Here is a 16,480-nt window from a genome sequence, read left to right as displayed (position 1 = left end):
ATTTTCTGATAATTCCATAGTTCCGCTACCGTAAAACTTGTAAGATTTATAGGCGAGAAACAGTACTAAGTGAAGTCCCTTTTGGAAACTATCTTAACACCATTGAGATAGTTTGGCAGTGACTGGAACAAATCGTAATCAGGTATAGTAAAACCTAAACTATACCCAACACAACCCATCTCCATAACGAAAACGCGAAGATCACTTCCTATTTTTCCCTTGAAGAAGTCAAAAAAAGCAAAATCTGATCAAAATTGCTTTCTAATATTTCAAAGCACAATAACTTTTAACTGAGTAAACGAATGACTATGTATATAAATATAAAATAAAGTCAAAAATTAGTATTGCCCTTTATATCATTAATCCTACCAGTTTTTAATGTCATATTTCAAATAAGGTAATTGTAAAAAGTACAAAAAATGTGCAAGGACAGAAAATAAAATAAAAAACAACAAAACATTTATATTATATTTCAATCAATATTAATGCATACATCTAAGTGTTAATAGAAAATAATCAGCATTTCTGCTGAATGTACATTTGATGCATTACAATACACACTGAAAAAATAAAAATGAAAACTAGTTTACCAAAAATGCCTAAATCTATAACACAATACTACAAAACATAAGTAAACATATTGGAAAATAAAATAAAAAGCTTGAAATTAAACAAAGAAAGAAAAATGATCTTCAATAGAAATGAATTTCATATACTAAATGGGAATTATTAAAACTAACTCACCTAAATTATATGTATGTTAATAATTTATTTATTATTAAATTTCCACTCTTGTCTGCACATAGGGCACTGTTGATTTACTGGCTGAGACTGCAACCATTTAACAATACAGTGCATATGAAAACAATGAGAACACTGACCCCACACTAAGGGACAATCATCACCAGGCAATTTACAATCTGGACAACAACCATCAAACGGCATACGACATATTCCACAATTATCATCATTTGCTACCCATTTCCATGATGCTACAGTTGTCCAATCTACAAACAGAAAATATATAATTGAAGGTAAATCTTAGTAATTGTTAAATGCTCCTGCTTATATACAAAATAACAAGCAAAACTATAAAATAAACATAACATAACGAATATATTTATTAAAATATATGTTCAAAAAGCTAATCTAATTTAATTTTATACACATGCTCATAACTTCATAGTAATTACTTTTCACTGTAACTTTCATGATTTTTTCATTTCATTATAATCACTTTCCATTGATAAATTCTAAAATGATTTAATATGACTACAGGATAAAACTAAAAAACAAATAATAAAACACTTTTATCAACCAAACAATACTCCATCCTTACCTGTTCAAATTTGACATAAAGGTTAAGGTTAAACAAAACAAGCGTCAAATCAAACGTCATTGTCGAATCATAAAAATCGAAAACCTCTACTTAAAGTCTTTTAATTTTACCGAACATTTTAGTACCGAAACTAATGAAAAACTATACAAAAACAGATGATACCAGTGTTACTCAATTGGAATGTAAGAAATTAAATTACAATTTACACTTAAATTATTTAAGGGCTATTGAAAAGAACCGGTGTTGTCACTTGTCAAAAAAATTGTTTTTATTTTGATTTTTAATGTGACTCTTTTAGCACGCTGTCGAATTATATTTTGAATATTTTATTTGTACCTTTTTAGCTAAAGTATTCGATGAAAAAACACATAGTAGTGTATTAACTAATAAAGAAATCGCAGCAGAAGTGTGTAACTTAGTGGGAAATCCAACTTATTGTAAAATTATTAAGGTAATAACATTTAACATTGTCTTTTTGTTCTTTTCGTGTGTAATGGCCTGCTTTTTATTGTTATACTTGAATTAAAGGGTTATTTATACTTTTATAAGAATGTTTTGTGTTATTGTTTTGCCAATTTTAGGTCACTTTAATTTATTCTTAGTATTTAAAGTCAAGTATTTTCAACATAGTATTTTATATACGTTCATGATTACCATTCATCAATTGAAACAGGTTTTTTTTTATCATTTTCAACTACATTTCAGTTATTGCTGTTTTTGAAGTGTTCTTTGAAAAATTGTATAAAATGTACTTTTTTCAGGCAGCTCTTAAAATGGAAAATCAAGAAAATACATCCAAAAAGAGTAGAGTTGACTTGAGTAGCCTACCCACCAGACAGTACTTGGACCAAACAGTTGTTCCAATCTTGATGAGTGCCCTAGCATATTTGGCTAAGGAGAGGCCTCCAGAACCAATAAATGCCTTAGCAGAATATTTAATAAAAAATAAAACAACTTATGAGACAGGTAGTGGAGAAAAACCATCAGAACCCAGTTCTGAAAGCAAGTGAGATATTTTTTTTACAGAACATAATTACATATTTGTGTTAAATATTTTGTTTAGTTTTTTTATATTGGGAAAATTGTATTGTGTTGAGATGAAACATGGAAATATAATTTGAGTCAACATGTACATAAATTTAAAGATACATTTCTCATTACATTAAATCCTATTTATTTACTTTCATATATGGCACAAAGACTTTGTTTTAGTTTTATATTGACATATTCTGTATTAGTCGATAATTTTATAAGACCCCTTAGGTAGGTTATTAACTATAATAAATTGGTTTATTAATCCTATGTATCAGTAGCAAGCTATAGGTAATATATAAGAAAATAATATTCAAATTTTGCTGTAACCTTCTTGCATATTTATGATATAGATCTATTAATTATCATATATGTGTAAGTAGAGGCTATAAAGGCATTTTTCTCATTTTGCCTGAAGGAACTCAGATTTTGCAGCAAAATTTGGACATTTCCATTTATTTTCAGAACATTTTTGCAAAATATACTTGCTTCCTAATATTTGATGATATATGAGACCAGTAACATAAAGCTGTGTGTTTATAAACCCTTCTCATAACAATAATAGTATATTCTTACTTTTGTAAGAACCAGGGCCTTATGGTAATCATATTATTTAGGGACAGCAGATTCATATTTATTGTGAAAAGTGTTGTTATTTTTGTACTCACGTCAATTATCAGATCCTATCCATATTTTTGATTTAGCAGTCACGGTGAATTTTACATAATATAATAATAAATTGTATAGAATGCATTTATATATTCAATAATGATCAAATATTCCTTAGCATATCAAATATATAACTTTAATATGTTTATGTCTCATAAGCATCAAATTATAGTGTGCTTTAAATATATTTTCTAATTATATCCTGTAAATTGTGTTTTTATATATTTTCCTTTTATCCTTAAAAATGTTGTTGAAAACAAGTTGTTGGAAGGAACAACGTGTATAGATTTTAGACATCAGATTTTTTGGTGATTGGATTTCCTGGAACGGAACTTATGTATATTGAATATTGAGGAAGGGTGTTTAATAAAACCATTTCGTCTTTTCAAAAGCTTATTTGCAAATACAACTGAATATATTTATCATAAACTAATATGTATAATATATATATTAGTTAGGATAATCAGATCTTCTCAATTATTACCATATAATTTGCGACTAGCTTAATATTTCCATTACCATTGATAACAGTGTATACAACCATGTGGAATATAACATACGATAAAATATATCAAAAGTAAAATTTTAAAATTATTGCATTTTAGAGTAAATAATACCACAACATAAAAACATAGGGAAGTTCAAATATCAAAATCAATTAAGGCAAAAATATTCCCTTAAACACAACATAGAAATATATTCGTATGACTTCCTGCTAAATATAAAAGAATTTCTAAAAAAAAATTGTGTACATTTAACATAACTTTATCACAATATAAATCGTATCATCTATTGCATTCCAGCATTCGAAACAAATTAATTCAAGCCAACAGGGGTAGATAAAATATGTACAATATATATATATATACTGAATTTCAAATGTGTTTTATATCTTACCATTCAATGAGCGCTTTAAATTGTTGATAACGATCATCGGGAATGTATAGTTATTTAAAATATTTGGCACTTATAATCCAAAGAGTAATTTCAACATTAAGTCGAAGCAGTTCAAGCTTAAATTACATTAATATAAAATTAAGTACTTTTTTAATGAACATACATATAAGATATAAGACACATTGTTATTAAATATTAGCATCAAAATTATAGCCAGAGATATAATTAATATATTGTATGGTATATTATCGGTATTGGTAAGAAACAATATGAAATATTGAACTTGTATAGTCAAAAAACACTGGATCAAATAAACAGTGTTGTGCGAGACTGTACATTTAAAATGTAGTTAAATTATGTATTTCTGGTAGTTATACATAAACCGGACTTACAAGCATCAAAACTTTGCCCTGAATTGATCATTAAAGTATTTCAATGTAATATAATTTACAATTTTTACAAAGCAAAGGTTGAATATATTTACGTGTTTTACCTGATTATTGTACACATTTATCCCAACACATTCCCGAATAGATAATGACAGAGCGGCATCAAAATATAAAATATCTACAAAGCTAAACTAGACTGTCTAACTACTGAGAACGCTTGTCATTGCTACAGCAATTAGTACAGTCAAAACAACATTGCTAGCTTTTGGAGTTCCATTGCCACCCGCTATTTGTAGCAGTCTGTTCTCGTAGGGATACCAGCTCGTCTAGAAGTCTCTTTTTTTCGTTCAGCAATCTACTTATCTACGGCAGAAGAAATTTATTTAATCGCAATCAACACTAACGGCACGCTCATATTCGTAGACGTAATAGATATGTGTATGTACGCATATATATGGATGTTGGTCACGTCAATTTGTGGCATTTTTTCGGTGATTGGTAGACACAATTGAGAGAAGGAGTTACTATAGGGCTGAAGGACTGCTCATCTAGCACATAGAACAATGATTAACTATTAAAAATTAGAAGGAAATATTCAGAAAAACAAACAAAATATTGTTCCGTTGAGCGCTTACTTTAGATATAGTCCTAATAAAACAGCCAATGCACGTCATCAACACCGTCGAACGTATCGCCAAATTCAGGTGATAAAAACGTAAAATCCCTTTTAAACTCGGAACGTTTTTTTTTCCTTATTTTTCTAAATAGCATTACTCTAGTTAAAATGAGACAGAATGATGTCTGATGCGTTCGAACATGTAACCAAATCGGTCTATAAAGTTCGATTTGTGTTGGTACTGGTGGACAGCGTTGTCATACGTCAACGTAAATATGTTGAAAACATTTGTTAATATACCAGACAGGGTCATCGTTTTATGGTTTTTTTCAGGAGCTTGTGTCAACGGATTTTCATTGAGATTTTGCAAATGAACTTGTCTCCAATAAATTTGTTCATCGTCAACTCAAACTTCAAAATCGATAAAACATTTGACTGAATTACTACAGGGAACATTTTCCTACTAGCGTTGCGGTACGAATACTGTTAATACTTCCATTTAAAAGTTAGGATATCTGCGAAATGATGTATGGAGGCGTGTAACCCGCTTTTTGACACTCCCTGAGATGGAAATACTCACACAATAATTTCCCACATGCCGTATATTCCAGGCCTAGATCCAGGCGCGAAGAATGGGGAAAATACTTGATAATGGTACATCGCATGTAATGTACAAAAACTATATATTTTTTTTACAAAATATATACTTACATCGTCTTGAGCGTTTTTCAGTTTGCTTCGTAATAAATCCGTTTCCTCTTTGGCTTTCCGCAGAGATCTATTTTCCTCCGAAACCCGTTCGAACGCTAACAGTCTTCGTTTCAGTTCTTCGTTATCCGTTATTAAGTTTGTGATTTTATCGTTATTTGGCGGTTCGTTTTCTCGTGCTAAATTGTGGGACAAAAATGTAAGACGCGATCTGAGATCGGCACCAAATTACACGTACCGTTTTTCGACGATTCCGATATTATCGGTTTGTTGTACATTATATTGAAAACTCCATCTTCGTTCCTAGTCATAAATATTTCCTCTATATTTAGGTCTATAGGGACGGGTCCGGGAGACGTAATATTGACGGGTGGTCTATCTTCGACTAAATGAAGCTTGACGTTACGGATTGACGCCTGAAACACATTATAGAGACCCTGTTTATCGACACACAGATGTAAACAATTGCGCGTTCTCACCTTCATTGGAAGTGGAATAGGTATGATTTCGTCCTCGGCCAAATCAGCTAATCCAGTGGCAGTGCTCATGTTTAAGTCGAGAGACAGATCTCTAACCTCCACGGTTAGTATATCGGAGAACGCTTTTCGCATACAATCTTTCTTCGTTAAATCAAAGCTCGTTAACATCCTGACACATGGCAAGGCTAATTTGTGATCCAAACGCAGACGGACTTTGGAGGTCGTAGATGTGTTTTCTGGATTTTCCATCCATCCCCTGGATCGCGTACTAAATTTGCACTAAGAAAGAAATACATAACCAATAGAAACCTAGTAAAAACTCAAGATATTCTATCATGCTTAAGTTTAATTCAAAAATTGAGTATAACCTCTATTGGATATCTACGATCAAATTTGTTTTGCACGGTTCTAATGAACCATTACATACAATGAATCATGATGAAATCAATTTCGATGTCAATTTGCCGTGACAACTACAATTTTTGAATATATTGGCCAACAAAATATAAGACATTATGTAATATTTTAAAATGTTAAAATAAACAACCTTAGTTATTATATTGAGATTACTATAGGAGTAATCTAAGTTTTAATATATTATGTAATATTTATAAAATTAACAATATACTTTTTTTACACATTCAAGGTAAAATTTGTAGCATAAATGAAATGTGAATAGGTTTTGTATTCATATTTTGAAACTATCACTTTGAACGATCTTGAAACTCGAAATCACACGAAACTTTTAAGATATATTATAGGTGTAATATTTTTTGTTAACTATTACTTGAGAAATGGGGAATATATATTTGTGCTTTATACTAATGACGAGACACTATATTGAACATTTTGAAAAACATTTTCGTAGTCACTGATAATCGTCTATCCTCAAGGAAGCTTTCTAGGTCTACCATAATTGTCTACACTACACAACTATAGCGGTAACAGTGGGCATCATGCAACTCTAAGTTTAAATACCTTTGAACTGGCCTGTGATACACAGAGCAATAGAGACATGCAAAAAGAGTAAGACGTAAAATGGTCATGTTTCTGCAAACATCTGTTCGATTTTGATGCAATTAGTGGAATTTGTTAAGCAACCCAAATTGGAGCTAAAAAGGTATTTAGTTCGTAATATTTTATAGTTTATAATTAACTATTGATTTAATTAGTATTAAATATATGCTTTTAAATGAATATGAGTTTTAGGATAATCGATAATTTTCTTTATTATGATATCAGTTTAAACTATTAAGTGTATATGATTTATATAATTATACCATATAATAAATTTCAATGCTACATCAATAAAAGAAAAATATGTTACATTGCAACAGTCATGAAAATTTACAAAAGTGGTTTTATGCCGACATACCTGAAATTCATCCCAAGGTATACTCCCACATTCCTCTGTAATAATATTTCCAACTTGTATTTTAATAGAGGATGAATATCCAGATGTCTGTTGCAAAAATTCTACCTTGTTGAGTTTAAATGTTGATATACAAACCTGAAAATGTTAATTTATGTAGTAAAATAATACACATTGTAACAGACGCCTTACCAAATCCTTTCTTCTGCAGCTACTTGTTAAACTGTGGTCGCTCGTGGAAGTCATAGTACTTTCTTCTTCAATCACCTCAGCCGCTTCTTCCACCCTCTCTAATTCAGGCATACCGTTTACAAAAAACATATAATCTACACCTGTAAAAAGATGATGTTCTGGAGTATTTTTCGGTACTAGATTTATTTTAATACCTCTGACATCTTCCTCGTAGTTTATCATAACGATTTGTTCAGAATCACTGGACACATCACTTCTTATCGACATTGTGTCTGACATATCTTCGGGGCTAGGCTTTAAAGCACTATCAATAGATGACATTAAACTAGAGAAACCTTTTTTCACAGAAGAGAGTCCTAAGTAAACAACGTTCATGTGTTATTTGTAAGATGATGATGCTGACAGAGCAAATGTGTGATTTCTTACCTACATTAATGTTGTTTTGTATAATATTTTTTTGCTCGGTTTGGTGCAGATTAGTTTGATACACCTGAGCCGATATAGCTTCACTCTGAGGAATTACCACGTATTCCGGCAACGACTGGGACAAAACTGTAGTGTTTTCCGAGTAAGACACTGAACGGCCACTGCATTCCATCTGAGGTATCGACCGGTTACTATTTCTTAGGATTCCTGGGAGAAAACCAACTGTAGCAATGGAATATTCACAGGGAGCTGATATTTACCGACTGTTATGTCATCTATGCTCGAGAAATCAGGAACGAACGACTCACCGTCACCTCCAGATGACTCTTTACCTGGACTTTGAGGCGGCATGACGAAAGTGACCTCGAGTTGAGGTATTAAGGCACCAACTGCTAAAGAACTATTATTTTCAACCTAAAAAAGATAGACTAGATAATAAGGATTTTATAAGTATTTAGCTCAGAAATCTATAAAATAATAATAGATCAAGCGGTTGTTAGTTCAGTAAGTACAAGGAATCTCAGAAGAAAGTTTGTTGTCAATGTCGTAATATTTCGGTATAACACAAACATCAAGATCGTCAAAATGGAAGGAGTGTCAATCAATCTGACGATTTGAACTGTACAAAAATAATTTGGAAACAAACAAATGCTTTAAATATACGTAAATCCTCATTATATCGCATATTCTACAGTAAGACTTAAAGCCGCACTCCTACAGAGAATTGACCTGACAAAAACTTTATTTAATCAATATAGTAGTGTGAACGTTCTTTTAAGACGCCTTGTACAACATACTGATGATTTTAATATTCGAGCTAATTCGTGTGATACGAACATCGATCCTATAGAGTGGGCTATCTGTTGGTTTCATGTTGACAACGCTATTAAAAATTATTATTGTTGTTTTACCCAAGACTGTATAAATTTCAGCGACGGATTGTTAAAATAACATGAGTTTTAACATATCTGTACCAAAATAAAGCAATATTAGCTTCACTTGCTAATAAATGTCGCTGGAACGATTATTAACATTATTGCGCTTATCCTGTTCGAACCAAAGTTCAGTTTGCAGAACAAAAATCGGTTAGTATGCTTACGAGGGCGGTCCGATATGTACTTAGCCCCACTGCCTGGTAGCGCCACTATCGCAAGAAAATGTTACTATCTTGCTGTACATTCTCGTAGACGGCTACTGCCATCTGCGGATTAAAAAAAAAAAGAAAAAAAGCAATATCGGTCGGTGAATTCGATTCTTGTTTTAGGAACGGAAATTACCAAGCAAAATCAAAGAACTCTTGGTTGCTGTGTACGATTACTCTTCTCCTTCGATGGTGATCGTCAATAATCGGTTTAACAACTTTCAACGTCGACCATCTCCTATTGACCGACAGCCGATTGAAGGTGAGCGAGATAGCTGAGACAGTAGGCATCTCAAAAAACAGTGTGGGTCATATCCTGCATGATATTTGGGCATGAGAAAGCTGTCGGTTCGATGAGTGCCGCGTTTGCTCACTCCGGACAACAAGCGCAACCGTGATACCACTTCAGAGCAGTGTTTGACGCTGTTTAAACGCAATTTGCAGGGGTTTCTGCGTTGTGCATGGAAACATGGATCCATTGATAGAGACCAAGGAATAGTCGAAACAGTGGACTTCTCCCGGCGAACGTACTCCGAAAAGGAAGACTGTCCTATCACAGGGCTGTACTATGCCCAATTATTGTGCCCATTCCACGCCAAATTGCAGAAAAACGGCCTCACTTGGCGAAAAGGGCTCTTCCGCCATGACAATGCACCGTCCCACCCAGCGAATTCTCCAGATTTGGCCCCGTGTGACTACTTTTTGTTTCCGAACTTGAAAAAGTCACTCGCCTGGTAAAAATTTGAGTCGAATGGGGAGTATATCAAACGTATATTTGTATATTATTTTGAAAGAAGTAGAGACCAATAATCCAAAAACCTAACGTCCCAAATCCTACACTCTTATTTTTTGGTAGCCCTTTTGGTAAAACAAAATGAATCAATAGATAGCCCACCCTATACTCTTTATTAAAATAGTGGGATCTTAAAATTTACATTATTCAGGCACTTAATAACATTATTTATCTCATAGTAAATTTAATTTTATCATGTTATTTATGTTATAAAAATTTTGTATTAGAAAATACATCTTCATAAGAACACTTCGCTTAAAGAAAAATAAAAAATTACCTTTAATATTCTATCGGAATCGATACTTAAGAAAGTGGCCAATTCCGTTGCCTGATCTGCTAATCGTAACAAAAATAAATATTGATAATGATTCAGTTGTATACTGACTAAGTTTGATATGTAAGCTAAAGCGTGAATATCTGCAACAAAAATAGAAGGAATTACACTATGATATCTATAACCCATCCACCTAAATTGACGGTCTTTCTCGGGACCTCGGAAAATAAAAATACTGCCATTACCTGCGTTCTTATTTCCCCCGTTTTTGTCTTTTATGGTCGTGTTTGGATCCAAATTGCTATGCATCCAAATGGTAACAGGCACAGCATCCAGGAAAGGAACGGGTTTATTAATATCACTATGAGCTCCCAGAAAATCTCCATAGACAGGGTCAAGATAGATACACCAAACGTCCTTAGCTTCGGTCCATAAAAGTTCTCTACTAAGTTGTTTTTGCTACAAAAATGTCGAAATATTAAGTTCATAATTAATTCTTATCATTTTTTCACTTGAACATGTATTTACTGAGAACAACAAGTCAATTGAAAAGTCCCCGACCTGAAACATAGATGGCGCTATTAGAATTAAATCCATATGTTTTTTAGTTAGCTCTAACCCTCAAAAGATGCGTGCATAAATTTGACAGCTGTCGGATCATTAGTTTGTGAATTATAGCATTTTGAGTGAAGCAACTTTTGTTGTTGTAAAAACAATTGATAAAAAGGAATTTCGCGTGTTGATAAAATATTGCTTTTTGAAGGGAAAAAATACAGTTGAAGCAAAAACCTGGCTTTATGCCGAGTTTTTGGACACTACCCCAGGAAAATCAACCATCAACGATTGGTATGCTAAGTTTAGACGTGGTGAAATGAGCACCGAAGAATGTGAACGCAGTGGACGCCCAAAAGAGGTTGTTACCGACAAAAACATTTAAAAAATCCACAAAATGATTTTGAATGATCGTAAATTGAAATTAAATGAAATAGCCGACACTCTAAAGATATCAACTGAACGTGTACATCATATCATTCACGAATATTTGGGTATGAAAAAGTTCTGTGTAAAGTGGGTGCCGCGCGAGCTCACTTTTGACCAAAAACAACGACGAGTTGATGATTCGGAGCAGTGTTTGAAGATGATCAAGCGTAATAAGTCCGAGTTTTTAAAAAACTAATTTTTCCACAAAAATGTGTTTTACTATGGTAGGCCGGGGACTTTTCAATTGACCTCTTAATTGGTAGAAGTTAGGTTCTGTGTAGATAGGAAAATTCAAGTTTCTGTCAGTACACCCATGGTCAACTTGTGATATGCAGTTTCAAAACTCAATTCTGATGATAATAATTTAAATAGAACTTACCAAGTTTTCTAAACATGATATATCTAATTCCTTTGGAGCTTCCCTCACGTTATCAGTGGCTGAAATATGATCGAGGAATTTTTCGGTTACTATGTAAAAATCGCCTGGTTGACTGGGAAACTCGGTACCAAAGAACAGCGATCCCATATGAAAGGAATCAACGCATTTTGCTAAAATCAACGAATTTTAGCGACCGCAAAAATATTTATATTATTTTATACCTAAATCAGCTCTTGAGGAATGCTCCAATGTTCTTACATTGGTGATAGTAGCCCGGGTTACCTGCATACTTAAACACTTAGGTCTATCGCGTTGATTGCTGTACTCTGCACTGCTTTCAAAATTCAACTAGAACCGATTTTCTATTAAATATATTCAAGAATATCTGACTTGTCTCATTACCCGAGGCAGTATAGCTTCTATTTTTATATCTATATAAGTGTAGCTTGATTGCGCATCATTTTTGGAATTAATCAGGGACTGATACAAATTCAAGCCGAACGAATTCAACCATAAACACGTATCCAAATCGAAAATTATTTGTATAGGATTCAACTGCACGTAAAATTTTGGTGCAGGTACTGAAAAAGAGCCCGTGTTGATATGATTTTTATATTCAACACCACGTAACACTTACGTGGAAATGGTACATCACTGGGATAATAATAATAAATATATTCTGCATGGATGATACTAGCATCTTTAGGTAGACTCATTCTGGTACGATCTCCTACAAATTACAACATAAATAAAAATATATTTGTTGAAAAATTACAGTCACAAGTAGATATAAGGGTAAAAAGATGACGTAAATCTAATTACTATGAGAGTTTTTTGTACGTTAAGGAAAACCACTTAACTTTATTTTACCTCCAAAAATCTTAAAATAATTAAATGTCACTATAAGAGGCAACAAAAATATGTTAGGTAACTTTTAAGAACTACAAGCAAATGGATTTTGTGCATATTTTAAAGCAATAATGATATAGTGTATTTTATTTGTAATATTGTAACGTTATAACTTTGATTTTGCAACTATAGGATTACATGAAAAATAACTTATAACAGAATTATCATTGTAATTGAAAATGCACTAAAGAACAAAAATCAGCTCAGTTATCTTCCTTAAGATTTTTGATATTTTACACAATGTGCTAAATCTTATCTTGGATCATATTAAAGAAATAGTTTCAGTCAATTTTGGATCAAAGTGTCAAAAGATGGAGAATAAAGACTCTATGTATCAACTTCGTTAACAAAATTAATAAACACTTCCCAGCTAATATAATTTGGTGCCATATTTTTCAAATATTACTAAAAGTAACATTTTCATTGCACTAATTCAGATATTGCGGAATAAATATTTAAATAGATGAAGTAGAGAGCCTTGGTATATTAATAATATATTGATTTTTGTGGAGATCTTAGGTCAGATCATAGACAATGAGAACGTTATAGAAGTGGTAAGGAGTCAAGAATGATTTCTTAAGCATGTAAATATTGAGGTAGTCCAGATCCTCTAAACAGCAACCCAACAAAGAGTGAGGTTTTTTGAGTTAACACTTCTTGAGGAATGTTTTTATAATTTAACAAATTAGATTTAAATTTAAAATATCATTTCAAAATTCTTAATAAAATGAATGTATGAAATATTGTTAAGTTATTATTTAATATATATAAATAAAAGTAGACACAAAAATATACCTGTTTGATGTATAGTAAAAATCAAACAAGTCAATTTAATAAAAACATAAAACTAAAATGATAAATTTAACTAGGATGAATCCATTTATGTTGTAGTTTAAATGAACATATACAGGATACTACAGCAGCTACATTTTGCTAAATTATACCTGAATTAGAATTTTTGTCTCTCCTCTTATGTTGCGCTATGAAATAAAATAGTGATGTATTATTGTAAACATATTTCATAAAAACAAAATAAAATCGTAAGGATCTTCACTGTTACTAGGATGTTAGCGCACCGCAACATTTTTAGTAAGTAATGTGAAGATCATTGATAAATAATTAGCTCGACAATATCTAATTTTGTTACTTATACTTTTAACAACACCAAGCCAAGTACTTATCAACATAAAAATCCATAAAACTCTAATTTTAATAAAGACGGCTTTAATGATCATGTTGAAAACTTACCACATAAGAACTCCTTCAAGCTCTGTTTCTTGCCGGAAGTGGTTACTTTGTAAATGGAGAAATCGTCAACGCGCATTACTACGCACGTGGTCATCAACTTATTCAGTTGGAGCTCTAATCTCCTTTTGATTTCTTTTTGACTAGGGCTGAGGGTTTTCTTATTGTCTGGACTTAGAGCGTTTGGCGAGGAAGGTTCTGTTTGATTCTGCTCCATTGTAATAAATTTAATCAGACGTTAATTCGACAGAGTTGCATACAGGATCAGAGTATTTGTACTATATATTGTTACAAAAATGGTATAAAGAACAGTGGTTTTTTTGACCGCTGGGTCGTCCTAAAAATCGATGAAATCGCGAAAAAAAGTGAAACAATTGATTATGAATGATAACTGAATCATAATTAAAAAACTTGCTGATGATTTGTGCAAAAACAGTTCAGAGATTTGCACTTCGTTACACTCCATTGCAACTTAAAAGAATTTTTGGCGAAAACAATACTCCAATACTCTATTCTTCATATTTGCCAAAACAGCCCAAAGTGTGACTTTCCCTGTTACCAAAAATTTCCGTTTATTAGAAAGGTGTCTGTTTTGTAAACGAGATTAAAAATGAATCACTGGAAAAGCTCAAGGCTATTCCAAAAGACAAGTTGCAGCACTTTTTATCGATTGTAAGGACTATATTGAATGGGATAACAACATAGAATAAATAAAAATAATTTACCTTATTCTTTCCAATTTCATGTATTTCTAAAAGACTCACCTTTGATGCTCTTGTTAATGGTGTATGTTGTACTTTATGCTTGTCTATCAAATCCATAAATTTACTTTTGAAGGAAGCTAAAGCTTGCTCTTGCCACATAGTATGAGGAACAGATGTAGTATTGTATGTGGGCCAATGTTTTCTATCACCTATGTATTAAAAATAAATTAATACAAGGTGGAAATAAATGAATAAGCAGTTTACCAATGGCTAAATGATAGGGGTAAAAATCAAACTGGAATTTTTTAACACTAATCTGAAGAGCACCTCCATCTTTCAGATTGGGATGAATCGATCTACCTTCTAAATAATAAGAAGACTATTAATTACTAGATTCAATAGACATGAGTATCTAAATATATAAGCTAAATTATTCAAATAATTTTTTAGAATTACCTCCAGGATCATCACATAAATGTAAAACTATATGATTTGACATGAAATGATATGAAGTTTCTACTACATCATACAATGCAAACATTCTACTAGATGTCTTTGTGGGCTTTGAAGGTGTGCTTTGGCGAGCTTCTTGAGCCAATTGCGCCTGATATTCTGGCAACTCCTAGAATAAGTACAGTACTGTACTTCATATTTTCTATTTATTCAAATACTGACATGCAATTTTCTAGCTGCCTTTGCTTTTCTGGTAATTTGAGTTGCTTTTTGAATCAAACCTGATAGGGAATCCAAAAAATGAAGAGCTGCTTTTAACTGAGAATCAGTAAGTACCCATAGCAAATCATCTAATATAATTACTAATCTTGAACCTAATATAAAACAATCTGAAAAAAATAATTAAGCTGCAAAACTATCCATGAAACTGATAACTAGCATAATTTACCTGATATTCTCTTTTTGATTGTAATACGACATCTAGCTTGATTAGTTAATAGTCTTAGCGGAGTTAAGTTCTTGTCCTTTGTAGATTTTGCTTCTATCCTAACAGTTTGCCATTGAAGTTCTTTAAATATGAGCAATTGCCCCTTTTCTGGATTTTTTAACCTGGTCATTGGTAATTCCATTCTACTAAACTTTGGTGTAACAGATTCTACAGTAATTCTCTGAATCTATAAATCAAGAAGATATTATGTTTAACTCTAAGACACATTTCTTTTCATAAAATTACCTGTAAAGTTGCTGTAAAAGCTGGACTGTTAAATAAAATATTTACAGTATTCACTGTTACAGTAATTCCATCGATAACTTTATGTATAAAACTATATTTTCCTGGATTGGGATAGGATGATATATTACCCTGTGGGGAGGTTGATCTTAATTCTTCACATGTTTCTACTGTTATACTAACTTCATCTAAACTCTGAAGAAATAATTTCATGATTCATTGGTAATAAAGCATGGATAAAAATAAGATTAATTAGGCTTACTAAATGGATTGGGACATTTTTTAATTTCGTCCAAGGGATTCTAAATGATACTTTATTACACCAAGCTTTTGTTAATCTTAGCCATGAAGGTAGTTCCAATAATTCAGTTAAAACTTCCTCATTTAATTCCAAATTCGTCAATTCTCCCTCTCCTTTAAATGTGCTTAAATTAATTTTATCCGCTGAAAGGTTCTTAGTAAATCTGAAAATTTGTTTATGTTTTATAAAGGTTTTGTGTAGATTATTCAAAATACCTAGATAAATGTTTCAACAGTTGGTTTTTAATAATTGAAACCATTTTAATGCCCGTTTTACAGATTTACAGAGTTTACCAAAATTATTTATAAATTATGTACAAGAAACATGGTTTTATTAACATCTAAAATCCATTAAACTCTAATTTGACAGAATTTCCTACAACATTCACCATATGTTTTTGACTTTGACGGTAAATTATGTCAAAAATATACTATAAAGGTATAAAGCAATG

At 31.9% G+C, this 16,480-nt stretch overlaps 3 protein-coding genes across 7 annotated transcripts; 1 reads left to right on the top strand and 2 right to left on the bottom strand.

The window, feature by feature from the left end:
* Positions 1 to 450: 450 nt before the first annotated feature.
* Positions 451 to 1,368, bottom strand: LOC143193416 (anaphase-promoting complex subunit 11). The gene is made up of 4 exons (XM_076399626.1): positions 1,340 to 1,368; positions 1,194 to 1,285; positions 745 to 1,007; positions 451 to 560 (listed from the first exon to the last, which is right to left on the bottom strand). Exons 2-3 carry the CDS (start codon positions 1,210 to 1,212, stop codon positions 769 to 771), a joined length of 258 nt encoding a protein of 85 aa, XP_076255741.1. The 5' UTR covers positions 1,213 to 1,285; positions 1,340 to 1,368; the 3' UTR covers positions 451 to 560; positions 745 to 768.
* Positions 963 to 3,249, top strand: LOC143193412 (protein dpy-30 homolog). 4 transcript variants are annotated; one of them, XM_076399623.1, is made up of 3 exons: positions 963 to 1,034; positions 1,684 to 1,790; positions 2,105 to 2,483. In XM_076399623.1, exon 3 carries the CDS (start codon positions 2,113 to 2,115, stop codon positions 2,347 to 2,349), a length of 237 nt encoding a protein of 78 aa, XP_076255738.1. In that variant the 5' UTR covers positions 963 to 1,034; positions 1,684 to 1,790; positions 2,105 to 2,112; the 3' UTR covers positions 2,350 to 2,483. The 4 variants fall into 4 exon arrangements, with proteins under 4 accessions (XP_076255738.1, XP_076255736.1, XP_076255735.1 ...); XM_076399621.1 differs by having other exon boundaries at positions 2,101 to 2,483; XM_076399620.1 differs by lacking the exon at positions 963 to 1,034 and adding an exon at positions 1,372 to 1,521 and having other exon boundaries at positions 2,101 to 2,483.
* Positions 3,250 to 3,420: 171 nt separating this feature from the next.
* On the bottom strand, positions 3,421 to 16,434 carry LOC143193391 (bridge-like lipid transfer protein family member 3B). Of its 2 annotated transcripts, XM_076399575.1 has the most exons (25): positions 16,245 to 16,434; positions 15,991 to 16,192; positions 15,732 to 15,923; positions 15,447 to 15,672; positions 15,221 to 15,387; positions 15,002 to 15,167; positions 14,810 to 14,908; positions 14,606 to 14,754; positions 13,845 to 14,049; positions 12,325 to 12,417; positions 12,090 to 12,268; positions 11,909 to 12,035; positions 11,688 to 11,857; positions 10,573 to 10,786; positions 10,331 to 10,470; positions 8,380 to 8,533; positions 8,120 to 8,326; positions 7,888 to 8,049; positions 7,694 to 7,833; positions 7,505 to 7,639; positions 7,108 to 7,119; positions 6,130 to 6,408; positions 5,889 to 6,066; positions 5,654 to 5,829; positions 3,421 to 4,689 (listed from the first exon to the last, which is right to left on the bottom strand). In XM_076399575.1, exons 1-25 carry the CDS (start codon positions 16,286 to 16,288, stop codon positions 4,585 to 4,587), a joined length of 3,921 nt encoding a protein of 1,306 aa, XP_076255690.1. In that variant the 5' UTR covers positions 16,289 to 16,434; the 3' UTR covers positions 3,421 to 4,584. The 2 variants fall into 2 exon arrangements, with proteins under 2 accessions (XP_076255690.1, XP_076255691.1); XM_076399576.1 differs by lacking the exon at positions 7,108 to 7,119.
* Between the last annotated feature and the right edge of the window lie 46 nt (positions 16,435 to 16,480).

The sequence above is a fragment of the Rhynchophorus ferrugineus genome, unplaced genomic scaffold, assembly GCF_030347505.1.
Source record: "Rhynchophorus ferrugineus isolate W39M unplaced genomic scaffold, kcgeb_rfMv2 rfM3, whole genome shotgun sequence".
In the NCBI taxonomy this organism is placed as follows: Eukaryota; Metazoa; Arthropoda; class Insecta; order Coleoptera; family Curculionidae; genus Rhynchophorus; species Rhynchophorus ferrugineus.
This window is presented reverse-complemented; position numbering and strand designations above follow the sequence as displayed.